Source organism: Tripterygium wilfordii, chromosome 22 (genome assembly GCF_013401445.1).
Source record: "Tripterygium wilfordii isolate XIE 37 chromosome 22, ASM1340144v1, whole genome shotgun sequence".
Lineage (NCBI taxonomy): Eukaryota > Viridiplantae > Streptophyta > Magnoliopsida > Celastrales > Celastraceae > Tripterygium > Tripterygium wilfordii.
In genome coordinates, this window is record NC_052253.1 from 1934134 (window position 1) to 1953931 (window position 19798).

The 19798-nt window shown below is 36.5% G+C and overlaps 2 protein-coding genes across 4 annotated transcripts; both read left to right on the forward strand.

Annotated features, from left to right (window-relative positions):
* The first annotated feature begins 241 nt into the window (after positions 1-241).
* On the forward strand, positions 242-3130 carry LOC119991023 (pentatricopeptide repeat-containing protein At1g62670, mitochondrial-like). Its single transcript, XM_038837194.1, has 2 exons — positions 242-2193; positions 2551-3130. Exons 1-2 carry the CDS (start codon positions 242-244, stop codon positions 3128-3130), a joined length of 2532 nt encoding a protein of 843 aa, XP_038693122.1.
* LOC119990529 (leucine--tRNA ligase, cytoplasmic-like) lies at positions 2766-14608 on the forward strand. Of its 3 annotated transcripts, XM_038836492.1 has the most exons (7): positions 2766-3086; positions 4019-4193; positions 4564-4654; positions 5057-5105; positions 5654-6147; positions 13199-14257; positions 14543-14608. In XM_038836492.1, the coding sequence occupies exons 5-7, from the start codon at positions 6095-6097 to the stop codon at positions 14547-14549; spliced, it is 1119 nt and encodes a 372-aa protein (XP_038692420.1). In that variant the 5' UTR covers positions 2766-3086; positions 4019-4193; positions 4564-4654; positions 5057-5105; positions 5654-6094; the 3' UTR covers positions 14550-14608. The 3 variants fall into 3 exon arrangements, with proteins under 3 accessions (XP_038692420.1, XP_038692422.1, XP_038692421.1); XM_038836494.1 differs by lacking the exons at positions 2766-3086; positions 4019-4193; positions 4564-4654; positions 5057-5105; positions 5654-6147 and adding an exon at positions 12680-12909; XM_038836493.1 differs by lacking the exons at positions 2766-3086; positions 4019-4193; positions 4564-4654; positions 5057-5105; positions 5654-6147 and adding an exon at positions 12680-12909 and having other exon boundaries at positions 13205-14257.
* Positions 14609-19798: the final 5190 nt, after the last annotated feature.

Here is a 19798-nt window from a genome sequence, read left to right on the forward strand (position 1 = left end):
AACTTAACCCGAGGATTTCAGACAAATAACGAGGCTCAGTGGGCCAATTGGACCGAGCAGGTTAACAGACTTGAGTGGAAGAACTAAACCCAACCTGGAAGCCTAAAGTTCATTGGTCGACAAAGTTCGTTCCCTTTGGTAAAGTAGGCATTTGCTTTGCCCTAGCCTCTGTCGGCGGAATAGAAAAGGCATTTAGCAAACAAAGAAAGGAAACTTTATCTTGCCGCCTGAGTAGAACCAAATGTTCTCTTCTTTCAAGATGCAGATATTTAAGGGTCTTTGTTCAGAAACAAAATGCTTGCTCGAATCCGGTTTGTTTAAGAACCGACCTCTTTTTCTGGAGAAGATTTCTTCCAGGCCTTGCCATTCAGCTACTCCGGTTTTTTCGTCCGAAGAACAGGAGGCGTTTCCATTTGCTGCGAGCTACTCAGCCACTCCAGTTTTGTCGTCGGAAGAACAGGATGTGTTTCCATTGGCTGCGAGGGTGGTTAAGTCTTTGGATGGGCAGGTTATAAGTAAAATGAGTTTTCGTAATGCTGTGAAGGTACATGGGTTTCCTTATTCTATTGATACATTTAGGGTTTTTGTTCACGTGTTTGCATCGGTGGGAATGGAAAGGGAAGTATATTCGTTGCTTTTCAATGTTGTTTCCTATTATCAGGCATTCGATCTTGATATGTTTGAGTTGTTTCCTTTTTTACTGGGTGGAAAGCCACCGCATCCAGAAATATCAATTGCTGTCTTTGATGTTCTGATGAAGGTTTTTGCAGCCAATTCCTTGTTTGAGAGTGGGCTCCATGTTTTTTATCAAACTAAGAAACTTGGGCTTACACCCAGTATTCGTTCATGCAATTTCTTGCTCAAGTGTTTGATAGGAAAAAGTAAGGCAGACTCTGCCCGGATGTTGTTTGAAGATTTAAAGACTCATGGCCCCTCGCCTAATGTCTATACTTACAGTATAATGATGAATCTTTATTGTAGAGGACAGAATGTAGACATCAGCCAAGCCACTGATATTCTGGAGGATATGAAAAAGAGCGGGGAAAGCCCTAGTGTTACAACGTACAGCACATACATAAATGGACTTTGTAGAGGTGGTTTTCTTGACATTGCTTTGGGTATTGTTAGGGAAATGGAATGTAGAAAGCATCCCTTGAATAGTTATTGCTACAATCCTGTTATCTCTGCGTTTTGCCAACAAGGTCGCCTGTGTGAAGCATTAGAGGTTTTTGAAGGAATGGAGAACAATGGAATATCACCAGATCACCATAGCTTCGGTATTTTATTGGATGGGTTTTGCAAGCAAGGGGATGTCGAAAACAGCTTCCATTTAGTGCGCAAGATGCTTGTGTCTGGTGTAAAACTGAACATTGTAAACTACAGCTCACTCCTCACTGGCCTCTGCAAAGCTGGACTTCATGATTTTTCACTGAAATTGTTCCGTGGCCTAAGTGCTTCTGGGTACAAACATGACATGATTTCATACAATACCTTGGTCAATGAATTCTGTATGATAGGTGATATGGACTCTGCCAGCAAACTTCTGGAGGAGATGATTCATTATGGTTATGTTCCCGATTCCTTTACTTTTGGGAGTGTGATTCGCGGGTGCTGTGAGGTTGGACTCTTAGGGAAAGCCAAAGAGTTGTTCAATGTGATGAAGACAGTTGGTCTCTTGCCTGGTGTTTTTGTTTGGAATGTCATTGTTGATAGGATCTGTAAGGAAGGGGACTTAGAGCAGGCATTGAAGCTTATCTATGAAATGCAAGATCAAGGTATTCTCCCCAATTCACGTACGTATCATGCTATCATCAAGAGGTTATGTGATGAGAAAATGTCTGAAAAGGCATTGGCATTAATTTCTTTTATGGTCAAGTTTGGTTCACTCCACATAAACTGTTTTAATACCATGATCAATGGGTTGGTAAAACAGTCGCTCCCAAGGGAGGCTTGGAAAGCGTGCAAAGGTATGTTGGGACTAGGAATCAGCCTTGATATTGTCACGTATACAGTGCTTATCAAATTGTTCTGCAGGACAAATGAAATGGAAAAGGCCTGGTTTCTTTTTGCTGGCATGAAAAAAAGAGGTCTGATGCCAGATGTGGTTACCTACACCACTATGATGGCTGGCTATAGGAAGATGGGAGACATGGTTAGGTGTAATGCCTTGGCTGATGAGATGAGGAGGAGAATGTGATATGGATTGGCAATACAGTTGGATTTTGGCCACTTCTCCCCCTTGTTCTATTACTATACTAGTACTACTCTTCTGTACTAATTAAGTCTTGTTATAGATTATGCATTTACCTTTTGTTCTATTGCTATACTAGTACTACTCTTCTTTACTAATTAAGTCTTGTTATAGATTATGCATTTACCTTTTCTATCAACCAAAAGATGAACGAATTCTATAAACCATTACCGACGATGGATTAAATCCCAAACTTGTTGAGAAGAGACCTAAAGCCCACTAAGACAAAAGCCCACAAAGGCCCTTGCTCAATATTTACTTAAATTGCCTTTGTAATTAACTAATCATCGCTCTGGCAGTCTTGGACTCGTCTCTTGCCCTCCTTATCTCTACACCTTATCTTCATTTGTCGATCTTATTCACACAATGGCTGGTCAGTCAGCTGACTCGCAACAACAAGAAGACACAAATCTAGAACAAGAAGACCAAAACGAAGTAGATGAAGATGAAGAAGACCTGAAATGGTCCTCTTCGTCTTCTTCTCCAATTCTGATTCTGACTACGCCTCTTACTCCGAGTATGATTACACTACCGAAGCCCAACAACAGGAACAACAAGAAGCTGACCCGCTTCTCTCCAATATCCGGCAGGGCCGGCCGCCGGGGGAGTGGGATCCTGTTTGGGCAGATGAGGAGGACTGGGAGGTGGTCAATGAGGAGATTCGCGAAGGCAGGGACTCTCCCATTGCGCCATTCTATATACCCTACAGGAAGCCTTATCCTGTCATACCTGACAACCATTACGATATATCTAATCCCAAAGCATTCATTGAAGAGCTGGATAGGATTGAGGAGTTTTTCAAATGGGTCAGCTACATTTTTCCAGATGGAAGCTCGTACGTGCCCTTTTCTTGTTATTGATATTCAGATTGGTTATTGATTATTTTGAGGCAATTGGTTAAGCGTTCTTGTGTTTCATTTCCTTATTTAACGTATGAGGGCACCAAACTTGGTTCATGGGAAGGGATTCTATGTTAGCGAAATGGGTCTGATCTAGTTTGTATGTTATCCACATTATCGGATTGTCTTAGGCTTCCATAGCTTTCTGGTATTTGAACTCTAATTCAAAAGAACATTGCCAAAGACTTGGACTTGGTGTGTCCAAATGTTAGAGAAGACTTAAGTTGTTATGATCTACACAAACACATTTCAATTTACATGTGCCCCTTATGCTACATTAATATGCAGTATGGGGTGGGATTGTGAGGGAGAATATGGTACTAAAGAGTGACAGCATCTCAAACACATATGTCACTGATTAGTCTCACCCTTAATGTATATCTATGCTTGAGGTAAGAGTGATGGAACAATAAATTCGGCTAAGGAGAAATGGTGGAAACTGGAAAGTTTTTTCAACACCATTCTCTTCCCAGAAATTACCACTGCCTTTTCTTCCCCCAATTTGTTGACATGGCCTGCGAGTCAGGGTTGCCATATCTTTTCTGTTGCTCTACCCACCTTTCTCTCAACAGGGCTCTGTTTTTGTACACATAAAAGTGTCAAAGCTGTATAGCAGTTTGTACCTTAAACGTATCCATGAATTTATATTTCATAAAACTTATGTATGTCGCATCACGTGCCTGTAAATGCAGAAATATTTGTATATAAGTTGTTAACTAAAACGAATCAAACTTGGTTATTGCTTATTGAGGGTATATTCTTACAACATAAGCAATCTTTATTCCATATTACCAATTTTTGACTGCTGGAATCTATGTTATTTTTGGTATAAAATTAGCTACTGAGTTTCTTATTCCCATTATGATAGGCCAGAGAAAAAAATGCGTGCCGATGGGCACATATTTTCAAGAGATTTCTTACACCCTGAAGACAAAGAATGGCTGGAAATGGATATTGAAGATACTGTTCAACTTGCAGGAGGGAACTTATGAGATCCCATTTTATGAGAGAGATGCATGGATCAAAGAATTTGGGAGGAAAACGTGAGTATCAATATCCTCTCCCTCCACAGACCCATACATATCCACAGAACGGTTTTGTCGTCAATTCATCACTCGTTCCAGTTAATAATTATTATCCATCAGTATCATTATTTCTGAGTTTCATTGACATTACTGTTGAGAAACCAAGGTGTGTAGGTATTGTGAGGTAGGATGGGGAACTAAGTAGCAGTCAATCATCCAATGGTTGATAGCTCAGATAGTAACTTTGACTCATACAGTACAGTTATCAATGATAGATGTGTTAAGCTTGACAATTCACACTTTGTAGCCTGTAAGCACGCATGTAATGTGCTTTAGTCTTGAAGGTATCTTTTTACAGAATCATTGAGGAATTTTTTTTCTATATCAGGGAAAAGGGTCGGATCTGATATGCTGGCCAGTGAAAGCATGGCAGAATGCATGGATGTGGTATTTATGAAATCAACGAGCGTCCCGTTTATGTGAGTACGAAATCATGCCACTCAGTTTTGAGGTTGTATATTATATTGCTGAACATGCATTATTTATTTTAACTTTTATGGACATGAGGCTTTACTTCGATCTTTATAGTTGATGACATCCTTTTCTTTCTTTTTTTTGTTTTGGTTATCTTGGTTATATGTACACACGATTTAGAAACAATGTAATGAGATTTAAAAACTCAAATTGATCTAATTTGCATCTAATGGTACTATTAGATATCATATTCGGTCGGTAATATCGACTATGGGAATTTTATTTAGGCATACAACCAGCAGTTGTTATTCATTGAACTTCTTTCTGTCTCACATATCTACTGTTGATATTGTAATTGAGCTTAGTATCTCACACGGAAAGTCTTTTGGTTTTTTCAATGCGTGCAGGGTAGGTTCTACTTTGGGGAGCCTTTGGAAGAGACTGACGATTATGGATGTGAGTAGAAAACTTCAATGGTGTCTGATAAATTTTATTTCACTGATTAATGGAAAAATAAAGACTGTACTTAATATATTTAGATGACTTTTTTAAATATGTGCATGCCTATATTTGTTCACGGTCCTTGTGTACTTGATCCAACAACAAACTGTTTTGTGTGGAAAATCAAACATATATTAATCAATGAGAAAATAATCATTTAGCGACATTTCTGACTTGTATTGCTAGTATTTTTCAGAAATCATCCAAAGTTATCTTGCTGGGATGGACTGGTTTATTGAATAGTTCTATGTTTTGCCAAAAAGGTCTAATTTTTTTGTTTTTTTTTTTTTTTCGAAAATTTTTTTTAGCAAATCTAACGGGAAGAAGAAAACATTTGTATTCCTATGTGCTGGCAAATGCAAAACTTTTTTTTTTTCTTAATGCTGCTTTAGTCTGCATAGTTGCTGCTTTTCTCCTCCCTAAACTTTAAATTAAAAAATATTTGACCTTTTTTGATGAAGCATGGCAAGCAATTTTATGCTTTACTTCTGTCGAATCTGCAGGACAATCTGAACAGAAGATACAGGCGTTCATTTTCCTATAGTGGGGAATTCACGCTAGGCAGCCTATCATTCCAACTTCAAAGTCTTCAAGGCCAATAGGATTGGTTGGTCATTCAGCTTCCTTGATGTCCGGAAGACAAGTTCTTCCCCAGACAAGTAAATTTGTGGCATCAAATGCAGCATCTCAACTGCCAACCCCTTCTCAGGCCATGACTCGCAGTTTTTCCATTCCGTCAAGCAGTCTTCTGGAGACAACAATGCAGTAGCCCAAGTCAGTTGAAGTCTTGCAGACTGCAGATATGGCTGAAGAAATTGCCTCACCACCTCTAACACCAATATCCTTGACTTGTTCAGTCTCATTTTCTCATGTCTTAATATATTGCTCAATGTGTACAGGTGCTGCAGGTTGATTTAGAGGTAATTTTGGTTCTTGTTTTGGCAATGGTAAGCTTTGCCGGAAGGTCGTCTTTCATCAGTTCAAAGAGCTGCAAATTGTAAATATAACCTTTACCCTTTCTCTTAGCATTCTCATTTTGTTCATGCGAGAGAATTTCATTCACATTCGTTTTCATAAGCTAATCTGGAGTGAGGAGCATAACATATGATATGTTCTGCTAGAAGCAGAGAGCAATATATATGTGGAGAGAGTAATCCAACCATGCCCCTTCATTACATACTACAGAGAGAGCACATCGACATCATTTAAAGTTCCCTCCTCTTCCATCATATCTCACAAAACCCATAAGCTCTGGTCCTTCCAAGTCTTGGATTGTTACTGAAACTGGATCCAAGCAGACAGCAATAAACAATTGGCAAATCAAATCCTAAGCAGACTAGATTCGAGCATGAAGAATGCTCAAGTTGGACCAATTTGTTGTGAGAACTTGGAGAAGGTGCCCGAGATAGGTAGGAATGGTACCACATAAATCATTGTCTGACAATCATCAAAGTGATCAGAGAACTGATTTTTAAATTATTGCTTGCATGATCTTTAGGCTTCCAAGTGGGGTTAGTTTTTTCTTGATATTGTTCCACTCAGTATGTTAGCTTTTGTGAGTGTCCAAACAACATGACCATGGGCCTGACAACCTGCTAGGTCCAACTGCCCCGTTAAGCATACCCTCTAATATTTACTGTGATTATAAAGCCACAAATTCTAGCTTAATTACTACTTTTAAGTATTATTGACCCAAGGGAAATATTACTACAGATTTGACGCTGTCATTTATATAATATTTGGATTTAGGAAATCATTGCTATATATTAATGAAGAACTTGAATGAATTTTGGTTACACGTTGTAACTTGTTCATGCTGCGCAACAATCAAGCAAAGTTTTTCTTTTTTGTTCCTCGTTTGTTTTATATAACGCTCGCCCAGTTTGTATTATGTAACCTTTGTATATGTTCAATGTGCAGCGGATCCAGGATTTGAATTCATTGGGGCATTAAAATATTACATCTTTATTTATCACAATTATTCTCTAGAGGAAATGTTTTGGGTGATTTTGTGGGGCTCTTGTAACTAAACCTATATATATTCTATTAGAAACAAAATTGGGTCCAATATACAGATTTATTAGAGATTTTAATGCAACTGCTTATTAAACGGCTGATGTGGTTGTTTTTGTTTCTTGTTTTCATGATAAATTGGGTTTTTTTCTTCTTCAAATTCCAAACCTCCACATGAGTCTGTCACTTGAGGTTGAGGACATAAAAGTTGGCTTAGCTCTGGGGCAAAGGCAAGGAAATCCAATATATAGCTTCTACAATGGAAGAGGAACGTCAAATAAAGAGAAAATGTAAATGGTTGACTTCAGTGAAAGAGTCGCAATTTGTGAGGTGTTATGTATATACCTGAGCAGCTATGATCCTTCAAGAAAAAATAGCTTGGCTTCCGTGGGAGGTGTTATGTATATACCTGAGCAGTTGTGTCTGTGTCTGTGTCTGTGCCACACGTTCACGCTGGATGGCACGTGACTTGTCGCTCCAACATGTGCGTTCACAGACAGTTGACCGGTCCAAGCCTCACGTGAATATTACAGTTACACACCATTTCAATCCAAATAAATCGTGATCATTGGTCCCTTGGCTTCGTCACTCTTCTGCTTTCGCTGCCAACATTCATGACTGTAAAAAGATGAAAGGCCCCTTCAACATTTATTGTTTGAAAGGACAGAAACATCCCCACTAAGACTTTCCATTGAAGGTATAACTGCATGAGTTTTATTGGTATTTCACTCAACTGCATGGCCATGCAAGCAAAATAAGTAGAGGGAACCCCTACTAACTTACACATCCATACAAATGATGTCTCAACTCTTGAGCAAAGGAAAAACAAGTGGGAAAAAAAAAATCATAAAATCCTAAACGCATTCAGTGGAAGATGAAGTAAAAAGGAATCAGACAAATTTTGCACTTAGAATTTCTGTAATCAATAATCGACCATTACTCTTCCACTGCCTCTGGCTATGGCATTTGCCACTGTCGCCGAAGACCTTTTCTACTCCCCACTAATTGGGTAGCGCTTCCTCCAATTCACCCTTCTTTCCCTTCGTTCTCCCTCCTAATCCTTCTCGAACTCGACAAAGTCCAGGGCCGGAGCCACTAAGGGATGAGGCCCCGGATTTCGACAAAGTCCAGGGCCGGAACTCCATAATTATATATATTCTATGCATGACTTTCTAACTTTTATCTGTAGGTAAACCATTGATATTTGTCATTGATGTTAGATACAAAATCATTATGTAAACCGTTGATATTAGATCCAAAATCATTGATAGTTGTCATTGAGAATTCTTAAAAAATTATTTATATCAGGAGGTTAGGAAGACCACGTTAACATGCATCTTGTAGAAATTAATGAAAACCACGTTATTTGTGAAATTTTTTTAAACCTATAAAACGTCCAATTTCATCATTCATTGAATTCGTCATAGTCATACTAAATGTTACATATTTATGAGTTTTAGAAAATATTTTAAATTTGTGTTTTGATGCACCAAATGATGCCTTTCACTTTCGTGATAATTCCCCATTAATGTCTCAACGCCCCCCCAACCACCCCAAAAAAAAATAAATTCTGGAGCTCTTTTGGCTTTTCTAGATGTACCCTCGATTTTCAACTATTATCACAAAAACACCCCTCTTTACTCTTCAACAAATTTTTTTAAAAAAAAAATCATTTTCCCATGTGTTTGACTGTTTGTACGAGATATACACACCAAAATCCCAATGAAAACAAACAATGATTTATTTTAAGACACTGCAGTTTCCAAATGACACAAGGATAAAATTTCATAAATTCGGGGTTTAGATAAAGAGACTAGAGAAAAGTCTGGAGAAAGAAACAACACCCTCTTTACTCACATAGACTAATAAAAAGAGTTCAACCAACCAGTCATTTACTCACATATAGACTAATACACACAGTCCATGTCATACATATATATATATATATATGTTTGATATGGACCCACCATGTCACACATACAATATACAACCTCCACAAGAACTAGCAGTCTAGCTCTAGTTGCAGCAGGACCACCTCCATCTGTCCCCCATTTGATGCTGTCACATCCTTCATCTGATCTTGGGCTACCCTTTTCGCATTTCGTGTATTTTTTACAGGGGGTTCACGTGGTGTGAAAACTTGTATTGTCGTTAATGGCGTCGGTGGCCGAGTTAGACACAGAGAGTCTTGGAAGAGGTGAAGTGAACGTGTGGGTTAAACGTTTTTTTTCTTTTCTTTTCATCTTTGCTTTCTTCTCTTTTCACTGTTTGTCTTTACATCCCAATGACTTGATAAGACATTACACTGGCAATACTTTTGGAAGAGGCGATCGGAAACTTGTATTCACAAAAACAACTCCACTACCGTACTTGGATACATTCCCCACATGTTGACATTTAATTAAGATAAACCATCAAAACAAAGATAAACTTTGCTTTCTTCTCTTCACTGTTTGTCTTTTCATCCCAATGACTTGATAAGACATTACACTGGCAATACTTTTGGAAGAGGCGATCGGAAACAGACAATACACTGACAATACTTTTGGAAGAGGAGATTGGAAACTTGTATTCACAATAACAACTCCACTACGTGGATACATTCCCTACATGTTGATATTTAATTAAGATAAACCATATGAACAAAGATAAAACACTCAAAAGAAGCAAATTTAAAAGAAGAAAGGAAGCTTCAACACACTGCACGACTCTCTTTCTCCCCCTTCAGCCCTCCCTCTAACCTCCACCTCCTCTAACCTCCACTACAGCTGTTTATCTTCCTCCCTCCCTCTCAGCTGATTCCATAAACTCTTTGAGAAGTTTTTTGTCAAACTCCACTCCTCCACCACCACCACCACCACCACTTGTCTCTGTCTCTGTCTCTGCATTCTCCTCCCCTTTCCTTCTCTCAATCTCTTCCCTAACAGTCTTGCATATTTTGTCGACAAGGGGCCCGGAGTCATTGCTGATCAATCTTTCAAGCCCCTCCTCTTCTTCTTCCTCCTCCACTTCCTCATTCTTCTCTTTCTTTTTCTTCCTTCGCAGATCCGATATGATGTTTTTCGTCTGCTGCTTCTCATTCTCAGACTCTTCAATCCAGCCGGAGCAGCTGGTGGTGGTTCTGGGGGGAATCCTGAGATTCCTTCTTTGAGGCGCTGTCGCGAGTTTGTTGAATCCTGATTTCATATCTGGAGATTCCTTCTTTCTCCGAGGACCTGACCTAGCAAGAATGGAAGAAAGATTGAGAAGAACACAGAGAGAAGAAGAATCCTCTTTTGTTAACCTCCTCAACCTCTCTTGATGGTTGATTTTCCTTTATAGACTAGTGGTGAACCCACGCGCATTACTTTTCTCCCCATATACATATAAGATGAAGCTATTTCGATATTTATCTTTAATTTTGCATATGTATATGTATATTTGTGAAACTTTGAAATGGTTGTTGATTAGAAGTTTCATTTCATTTGTTTGTAGACAAATTGATAACCCATTGTGTCGAATTGAACTTCCCATGCTTATCGTATCTGAAGTGGTGGAAAATTTACTACAATTAAATTTATTTAGAAATCAACTTATTCACATTGTTTATATTAATTTCCCGAATCATTCATAAAGATCCGTTTACAAAGAGTTTTAAAATTATATTTACATAAGCAATCAAAATCTCATACTTTGAAAGTCCATGCACCAAGGAGCTACATTGAGAAACATCATTACCAAACATAAAGAAAAATGAGGTTCATTAATAAAATATTAATGAATTATATTTGCATGATCAATCAAAATCTCATTCTCTGGAAGTCCATATAGCCATCAAGGACCTACATTGAGGAACATCATTAAAAAGCATAAAGAAAAATGAGATTCATTAATAGAGATCATTAAACTAATGATATCTCTACTACTAAATACACATTTTATAGGTTCTATATTTGTGTCACGTTGCAGGATAAGATATTGGCTGTCAAAAGACAACATGCCAAAAACACTGACTCCAAAGAAACTCAAATTGATATATGATGGGTGAAATATGTGTAGGATGAGATGATATACAAATGTAAGATTTAGAATGTAAATTCCCTATTTTGAAAAGGTTTAAGAAAATATAAGAAGATTTAAGTTACCTAAAGGTATTGCATATTGACTATGAACGTTGTCATAGTTGCCTTCTATCTTCCATTTATCTAACAACATTCCGTTCTACTATCCGCATGCTCATAGCCTTATATTTAATTAACTACACTGGTTATCAAATTCAAATGAATGAATACTATTACTAAAGATGGGATTACAATTTTATCAAGCGAATAAGAGCGTAGTTTAAATGGCATATAATGTTGCATGCACATGATCTCTTCAACACGGAACATAAGCCTAATAGTTTTTTCAAAGCATATCATTCATCAAAAGAAATGTCAAAACATGGACACATTCAACAATACGTCAAATTTAGAAAGGAAGCATATCATTCACCATGGATTTAGTTTCATTTACCTTCAAGATTTTCGGGCCCATTCACTCATGGGTTGTTCTCATCCAGCCATATCTCTACAATGTGAATCATGAACTCATCAAAGGTTGATGCAAATAAACCCAGAATCACAAAAGATTTATTTGACAAGAACGAAAATAGAACAATAGTAGAATCACTCCCCGAATATGAACTCAAGAATCACTCTTTCATTCGATTTTCAATGTGTTTTTTCATAATACAAGATAAGATGCTTGAAAATAAAAGCAAAACTACTTTAAATAGGTTTCTAAGTTGTACGTGATTGTAACCGTTGCTAATCTCTAGCCACTAATCACTCTACTCATTAAAGAGCTAAAATCAAGTAAACTGCCTTGGTCATGCCTTTATTTAGTTGCTGAAATCATGCTATTAATCTCTCACGTCAACACCAAGCAAATCCATGCTAGTTGTCTTGATGAATGTGATCCATTGAGGCATCCTTGTATTCTTGATGGGCCCAAGCTTCACATGAGATAAGATCATAATAGTCTATACGAAAGCCCAACCATGTTGCTTGCACCATTACTTCTTAAATATCCATATTGCCTCAAAGGTCCTCCCACAGAAACTTCAAAAAGACAACTAAGTGGGGACTGAAGTATAAATAAGTGAATAAAAGACAATAATCCAATCTATTAATACAGAAGTTGTTGAGTAGGTTTTGCATAAGCCGTACCTGGAGTTGCACAATATAAGCAGCATTAGAAACTGAGGTTTATACAAACATTATAGTGGGACATACTAGATTTCTAAGATATTATAAAACATCATTCCATTAAAAATTTAATCCGTTAAAGTCCCAAAATTAACCTGCAGTTAACAAAAGAAGCCAGCAGAGTCGAGAGAAATAAAGAGTGGGAAACTGCTTGCCTTATAATCGTTGATTTTCCTTTATAGATAGTATTAATTGTATAGTATGTCCTACTTCACCTAGCAATTGCTATATTAATGAAAATAATCGCTTTTTTGAATGTTTGACTTCTCAGCCTAAAATATTGCAAGACTATTTCCTTTTCAATTTGTTACGTTTTTGGTTTTTCTTTCAACGATTCGACAAAATCAGTGAGATTTTGCGAGGGATTTGATTTGTAAGGATTCAATCAATTAACCCTATATAACTCAAACAGGGCTTTGCGAGAGATATAAGGTTCAGTCTTCTCCTCGGATTTGATTCCTTGAAACAAAGCCTGCGACTTGTTCAGCTTCATCTCCATTAATTGTTTCCTCTCCAATGTAAGTATCTAGATGTGATCTGAACTTGAATTTCCGTTTAATTTTTTTTTTTATTTATAATTTATCTTAGATATCATATAATTTTGAATTTAATCTTGGGGGTTTGATTTGGAAGGATTCAATCAATTAGTCATACTTGATTCTATGTGTATTTGCGAGATTGAGGTTGAGGGTTCAGTTTTTTTGTCTGAAAAATCTTTACTTGTCTCTGGGTTTTAAGGTTCAGTCTTTATAATTCACTTCATATTTAAATTTTGACTAGTTTGTTGGTATTAATTGTTGTGTTGAGTGAAAGGGCTGTGATGGCAGCCAAGCGGGCGATAACCATTGCTAGAAGACACCGTCTCCTGCATATTGAATCAAAGGTGCGAAGTTGGTGGGAAGAGAAAAGTTCTCACACTGCATACATGAATACTTTAACAGAGATTAGCACCATGCGATCCTGGCCGTTTAAGACTGGGTCCAAACCCTATCCTTCTCCCGGCGAAGCTATTCGGGTATATTCTGCTGATGCCACCCTATATACTATTGCAAAAGCCAATATCTCTGCTGATCGTGTTCTTGTTCCGAATGTAAGAGTAACTCTATCGTCTATAGTTACGCGTCTCATTAAAGAGATTGAATGGATGGAAGAGTTTCTGGCTGAAGATCAGCCTTCAATGCGAACGGGTTCCTTGTCTTGTTTTGCAGACAGGGCATTTGACAATATGATCAACAGAATTATCAGTCGCGGAGATCCGACCAAGCCTTGCTTCCGTTTTCTTCAGGACTGCAGGGATTTGTACGGATTTGCATGCGGTGGTACTGCTGGGGGCATGAACCGTGATCTACTGTTGCATTATATGAATGTGCAGACCATCCTTGCCGAGCGATTTTGCCCCCACTATGCTGACTATGTTTGGAGAGAGGTTCTGAAGAAGGATGGCTGTGTGATTGATGCGCCTTGGCCAACTGGATCTCTTCCTGATTTAAATATCTATGAAGCCAGTAAGTACTTGTGCAAGGTAATAATGAGGATTTTTAAACACAAGAATATAACTAGAAATCAAAAGAGGTCAATATCGTCATGCCTGATATATGTCAAGGAGCTGAAACATCAAGAAAGGCAAAAATTGTTGCGAAGGTTTCAAAAGTTTTGTAAAGACAAACAAACATTTCCTATGGCGACTCCATCATGGGAGAGAGGAGTCGTAGAGGAGAATATGGACTTGATTAAGACACTCTGTGTTCTTGAAGACTTGCAAGTATTGTCCGTCACTGAACTCGATGACTTTGCTAAAGCTGATCCTCTTTTCTCACAACTCTATGAAAAGCCTCCATCTCCTGGAAGTATCATTTTCTTGGCCAGGTAAATGTAGCTTCTTCTGTGCTTTCAAGTGTGCATGCTTTACGTGTTGTGTTGTGTAAATGGCATTTGCATTAAGTCCTTGATTATGATATGAATTGGAAATGTTGGGAGTTACGTGTTTTATTATTCTGGAAGTTTTGATCGAGATTATTTTTTTTTTGTATTCTTCAAATTTCTTTGAGTGTCTCAAATGTTACCCGTTGCTAGGAATTAGTTTTTCATTCAGCATCTTCTTATGTGAAAGTATCAGTAAAACCTTTTTTTTTTATTTTTATACTAATGCAGATGGTGATGGAGAGTTGAAACACGAGTTAGCTGGTTGGAGAGAGCTTGGAAGAATTGACTAGTATTAATTAAATTAATTTCCGTATTGTTTTATAGTATGTTTGATTTATGTTGACTATTTAGTTTTATGGCATGGAGTTTTAAGTACTTGTAATTGTTGGAGATTTTATTTGAGATGAGAACGAATGAGTTCATATTGGATTGCTTGATTTAATATATATATTTGATATTGTTATTTGTTATTTGAGAGTTTTTTAAAACCGAAATGTGTCGAGTCACATTATTTATTACCAAAGGTCCTCCTGTATGTTCAAATCTTTAATACATAGTTTTGTGTTTCGGCTGCTACTCAAGCTTTTGAGGATCACATCACTTCCTTTTGTGATAGAATGTGATGCATCAGGTATGGGAATTGGAGTTGTACTGCCACAACAAGGAAGGCCAATTGCATTTTTAGTCAATCTCTAGGTCCTAGGAATACGGCTTTGTTAACTTATGAGAAAAAAACTTATTGCTATTGTCACAGCAATCAAGAAGGGGCATAACTACTTTCAAGGAGACACTTTATAATAAAAACTTATCATCAGAGCTTGAAATACTTCCTTGATCAGAAGAGACTGATCTCTCCTCCCTAATGGTTTTGAAGATGGGAGTTGAGAGGTTTTTTTTTAGAGAGGGAGAGAGGCAAAGAGAGGAAGAGCCCTGCCTGTTTTGTATACTCCCAATTCTCTATTGAAACACACAGAGCCCTGCCTGTTTTGTATTGGATTTGGCTTCTTTTTTTTGTGTCTCTCTTCTGGGTTTTTTGTGGTTCAAGTCTTGTTTTCTTGTAAATTTGCTCTTGTTTTCTGATACAATCACAGAATTTGTAAGACACAAGATTTCAGCAATGATTTCTTAAGTTTGTATTTAGAATGAAACAAGGATGCTTTTGACTCAAAAAATCAAGTCCTAGGGACAACAGGCACCATCAAACCTTCCTTCTCAGTTCTCACTGAACCAGCTTCCCCTGAAATGGTTGAAGCTATAACGCTCAACATCTCTCTCTCAGGACTAAATATTTGTATTCAAATCCTTCAACAATTTACCATTCTTTACTTAACAAAGAGAACATGCCCACAAATTTTCGGTAGCATCAGGAAAAACAGTTATCCACAATTCCTGCATCGATACTCTAAGAAGCTGCATAGTTCTGGAGGTGGCGCCACTTACTAGAACAGCAGTGCTCGCTCAATCTTCCAGTACATATTCCAACACTCTAAAACACCACTTCACAACAGTTTCCATTCTGCACCAGAAGAAAATTTTTGTAGTCAAGTCTTTAAGTTTAAAGTTCGTTTATTCTTGATGATATCAACAAGCTTGGTGTATAAAAAATTGCATGGAAATCAATGGAACTGTGAATTACCTTTGGTTTCTCTGTAGGGCTTCATAGCGTGCTTTCAGGTTCAGATATTCCTGCCGGCTGCTTAGCTCCTGCAGTCACACAGGAGACTAATTCATGTGTATATAGCATGTATGATGTATACTTCACATTTCGCAGTAAAAGACCTGATGGAAATTAAAACAGTAATAATTTTAAGAAAGAAATAATACTATAATAGTGACAAAATTTTCTCCTTTTTCTCCCAAGAAAGAACAGGCTTGAGGTTTCAGTAAAATTTCCAGCTGGATATATATGCTAGTCCTTACTTCTTCTAATCACATAATTATCCAGAAGATAGTTACAATTCATTGATAAAATGTTCACCTTCCAAATGATAAGAGTCCACCAAGTACATACATGTGTAATAAAGATCCCAAATTTCCTCCCGCATCATCCATCACCTGACCTACTTCATCCCTGTTTTGCAAGAAAATCGATGGTTTTGCTGTATGAAAATTTTTTTCCTCCTAGAGTTGCTACTTTTGCAATCACTCTAGTTTGTTTCATTATTTATTTGCATATGAAATTCACTACTTGTTTCCACCGTATCAATCTCCTTTAATTCCCTTTCCCTAGTTTGTTTGGTGTTTCTTGATTGGTTATGCATTAAATTTTGAAGTTCAACTATGGAAGGAAAAGGACCTGGAATATGAAACAAAATGTCAAAATTAATGTTTATAGAGTCCTCAAAGGTGTTTTTATAAATTTTATATGCAATAGTTCTAGTTTAAAAAATATATTCTGTTTAAGAAAATGATTTCAAATGAGCCAATACCAAATAGATTAAGACTGTGATGGTGATGATTAAGTAAGGATTTATGCAACCATAAAGAATTTCATATCGCATGAAAAAATGGCCATAAGAGCACAATTTATTCTCTTTACATGTAAAAGTGATCAATAATTATCGGGTATGTGTGTATGTATATATACGTATATGTTTCTATCAGAGTACATGTCTATCAATTATTATATTAATTACAAATCTTTCACTGCATTTGATTTTCACAATGCATGTAGTTTGATTTTATTTATTTTTTATTTTTTGATAGAACAATGTTAATTTCATCCATAGTTATTAGTATAATCCAGAATCATCTCCAAAACAGGAAAGAACAAATTAAAATTTGTTGGGGAAACAATGAAAGGAGCAGGATATATATATATATATATATATATATATAAAGGACGCAGCTTTTACAAAAAGAATTTAACTGATCAAAGAAAATATAAGCATTAATAAAAAAAGGTTTGAAGAATAAGTAAAAGAGCTTTGGGGATTTTGTAATATTTCAAAACCTTAATTTGATACAAGCAAAGCTTTCAAAGAAATACATCTCTATTCAACAGAATATGCCTATGCATGCCCATAATAAGCAATTAACTCACCAGAATTTTGTTATAACAATCAATCACGTAAATTATTAAAGCAGTAATTAACTTTCGTAACAGGAAAATAAAATAAGATCTAAATCCCTAATTTGAATCTTTTATACGTTTGTTTGAAACTAATACATATATATATATATATATATATATATATATATATATATATATATATTGTTCCATTTCCCATCAAAAATTTGAAGAAAATAATGTGTGGATAGACATTGAACAAAAAGAAATATAGAATAATGATGATGACAATGATATGATCTGGGTTTGGAGAAGGGGGAATTCGGAGATCTTGTGGATATTAGATTGCTCACCATGAAACCCTGTCAATCAACAACAGATTTCCAAACCCATCAAATTGGACATAAATTGACAAATCTATGAGAGAGAGGAAGAGCGAGATCTCCAAGATACAAAACCCTAATCAGCTTCAAGGTATTCTTGGAAAGATCAAAACCAAAACTTGAAGCAGATGTCTCCATCTCTTTGATTGATAGACAAGACGCCATCTAACACACACAGAAAGGGAGAGAGATTTATGATCCAAAAGAAAAGGGGAAAAAAAGAAAAGAAAGTGGGAGCAGCTAATTTTAATGAAAACGTCTGCAACCAGAACATGGGGAAGAGAGCAAGCTCCACTAAATTTTCGAAGGAAGAAAATTGCTAGAAAAAGCAAGGGACAGAGCGATGGAAATGAAAGGGAACAAAAATTCTACCATATTGAAGCACCATCAGATCAGATGATGTGTAGTTGATGAATCTGGAAGCAAAGTAAATACATCTCTTGGATTCCATATATTATCTCTTATGTGTTGAAGCATCAAGAAAGGTACAAATTGTTGTCCTCTACATATTATCTCTACTTATCATGAAAAAGAAAATCCAAATTTCACAACGTCACACAATTATAAATAAAAAAGAAGGGAAAAACAACACATTAAGAACACACTTGTGCATGAAATAGAAAAGATTGCTCTTACACTAATGATATATACACACACACACATATATGGTTTGATGGGTGGAGTACTGGAGTGAGTCATTATCATGGTCTACATCGTAGGACTAGATGTACCTTTTCTCTAGCTACCTCATATATATATTATTATTTTTTTAAAAAAACTATAATTTTGATTATTATATTGACATCATGCTTTGTCACTACCTTACTTCTTCCCCATTGCCCATATTGGATTGTTGACGTCTACTTTACCCCATACAAATATACGACATACATACATACATATATATATATATATATTACATCTTGGCTACTATTTAACTTTAGTCTAATAGAACATATTCACCATTTTCTCTTTGGAAGCAAAAACACACTACGGGCAACGGGTAGCCAAATAAATAGACAACTTAGTGGGTGCCCGTTTTTAATCATTATATGGGCTACCCTAAACTTTTCTTCTAAGCTTAAATCATTAACACATAGATTTTTATTATTAAATTCATGCAACAAAAAAAACAATAATAATAAAAGAAAACTTGAAGATTATGCACTCATTCTTATCTTCTACCCAACAAAATCTCTCTCTCTCTCTATATATATATATACATATAGGACGTCTTGATAGCTATATCTCATGCACGTCTCCTTCATATGTCGCTTTCTTTCTTTCTTTTTTCTTCCAAAAAGAACCCTAATGAAAAAGGTCAATAATATTTGTTGACATTTAATAGTTCTATCCAAGTAAAACCAGACATACAAAACCTAGTTTTTTTCTTAGGAGTTAAGAGGGTCGGCGTTTGTTCACATATCAACATGTATTTATTATTTTGCATGCACATCACACTCATTCACCAACTAATGATGTCGAGAATTATTCAAAAACTTTGAATGATTTTGTTGTAGACTTATAGGTAGCTCGTGCATTGTTTTCCTCATGACGTAAGAGAAATCAACATTTGTATATATACGTAATATGTTATATACATGCCCATTGTAGGAGGTGATGATGTTAAAGGAGAGGGAGGGGCGGCGAAACCAACGTTATTAAGGAATTAATTGCCAAATCAATGGCATCATCAAGAGTTGACCAATATATATATATATGATAATGAAGAATGTTGTGTACGTAACAAATTCCTAGTACTTTATGCAACTACATACTCTTTTATGATGAGGTGGATTATAAACAATTTAAGGTCAACAATTCAAAATGATATTTTTTTAACTGAGAAACCACTCAAATATTCCCTTCGAATAGCTGAGTAGGCATAAATCTCAGACTGTCGGAACAATCCACACTACGCGGAAAGAGGCCCGGAAATGAGACAATCCCATGAAATCAAGATTTCATAAGAAAATCTCTCAGTTGGTTGGTTCAAACTTCCGACCTCGAGTATGTACGTCTGAAGTCTAGAAAGATAACCAACTAGGTAATATATGTACGTATATATGATAATTATCTCTCTATACGTAA